This window comes from Pygoscelis adeliae, unplaced genomic scaffold, assembly GCF_000699105.1.
Source record: "Pygoscelis adeliae isolate BGI_AS28 unplaced genomic scaffold, ASM69910v1 Scaffold15, whole genome shotgun sequence".
Taxonomy (NCBI): domain Eukaryota; kingdom Metazoa; phylum Chordata; class Aves; order Sphenisciformes; family Spheniscidae; genus Pygoscelis; species Pygoscelis adeliae.
In genome coordinates this window covers 2,446,487-2,447,462 of record NW_008824988.1, presented here as the reverse complement: position 1 = coordinate 2,447,462, position 976 = coordinate 2,446,487, and the positions used below count along the sequence as shown (strand labels likewise).

At 57.6% G+C, this 976-nt stretch overlaps 1 protein-coding gene across 1 annotated transcript in view; it reads right to left on the bottom strand.

Annotated features, from left to right (window-relative positions):
* MEOX2 (mesenchyme homeobox 2) overlaps window positions 1-896 on the bottom strand; it is a 55,993-nt gene extending 55,097 nt beyond the window's left edge. The window contains exon 1 of the mRNA XM_009326093.1: window positions 28-896. Coding sequence (XP_009324368.1) covers window positions 28-538 — 511 coding nt within the window. The 5' untranslated portion in view covers window positions 539-896. The remainder of the gene's footprint in view (window positions 1-27) is intronic.
* Between the last annotated feature and the right edge of the window lie 80 nt (window positions 897-976).

Here is a 976-nt window from a genome sequence, read left to right as displayed (position 1 = left end):
CCCGCAGGGGAAAGCGTGAGCTGTTACCTGAGCTGTCGCTTTTCCTTTTGCCGGACCTCTTCTCTGTTTCCACCGGGGACAGAGCCTGCCTGCCATAGTCCCCTGGCGCACACGCTGCCCCCGTGGGGGTGTTAGTGCCCAGGCTGGAAGAGTTTGAACACAGGACGGGGGGGCTGCTGCCCAGCTCCGGGGGTCCTCCTGAGTCGGGCTGAAGGCAGAGGCTGTGCCTGGCCGCGGCGGGGGGGGACGACATCTGAGGAATGTGCCAGTTCGTCTGCAAAGCCTGGTGCTGCTGTTGCTGGTGGTGGTGGTGGTGGTGATGGTGATGGTGGTGGTGCCCCCTATGATGCTGGCTGGCAAACATGCCCTCCTCATTGGGGTATCCCGCTATTATGCAAGAGGAAGAAGAAGAAGACAGATCAGGGTAGGACATGTGGTCAGATCTTCCATGCAGGGCAAGAGAAGACTGGGAGAAAGGGTGCAAGCTCTGCGCAGTGGCATGGGGGCTGCGCAGGCAGCCAAAGAGTGTGTGATCCATGGCATGCAAGTCTCAGGTTCCAGGCAGGAGAGTTTAGGAAAGATCCAACTTCACCACCCTTTGTCAACTTTCACTGTAAACAGATCGGGGTTGGGATTTTTTTTCCCAAAACGGCAACAACAGACTTTGCAGCAGGCAGCTGAGCTCAGATAATCCAGGTCTTTAGCCCTAGCGGCCAGTCTCCGCTGCGTAAACACTCGGACCTAGATGAGCCTTTCTCAGAGCCGCTCAGATGTCAAGAAGTGGGAGAGGTTGAAGCCAATAGAAGGTGGTCCCAGAGAACTGCTTGAAGGGGGAAACAGCTCCGAGAGGTTATAAATACAGTAGTGTGTAATGTGAGCTGGGGGCTGGCTTAGCAACACAGCACTGACCACATGCAAACTCCCTCCAAAACGCCAGCGCCGTCCCCGCGCCGAGCCGCTCCGTCAGCGGGCGGCA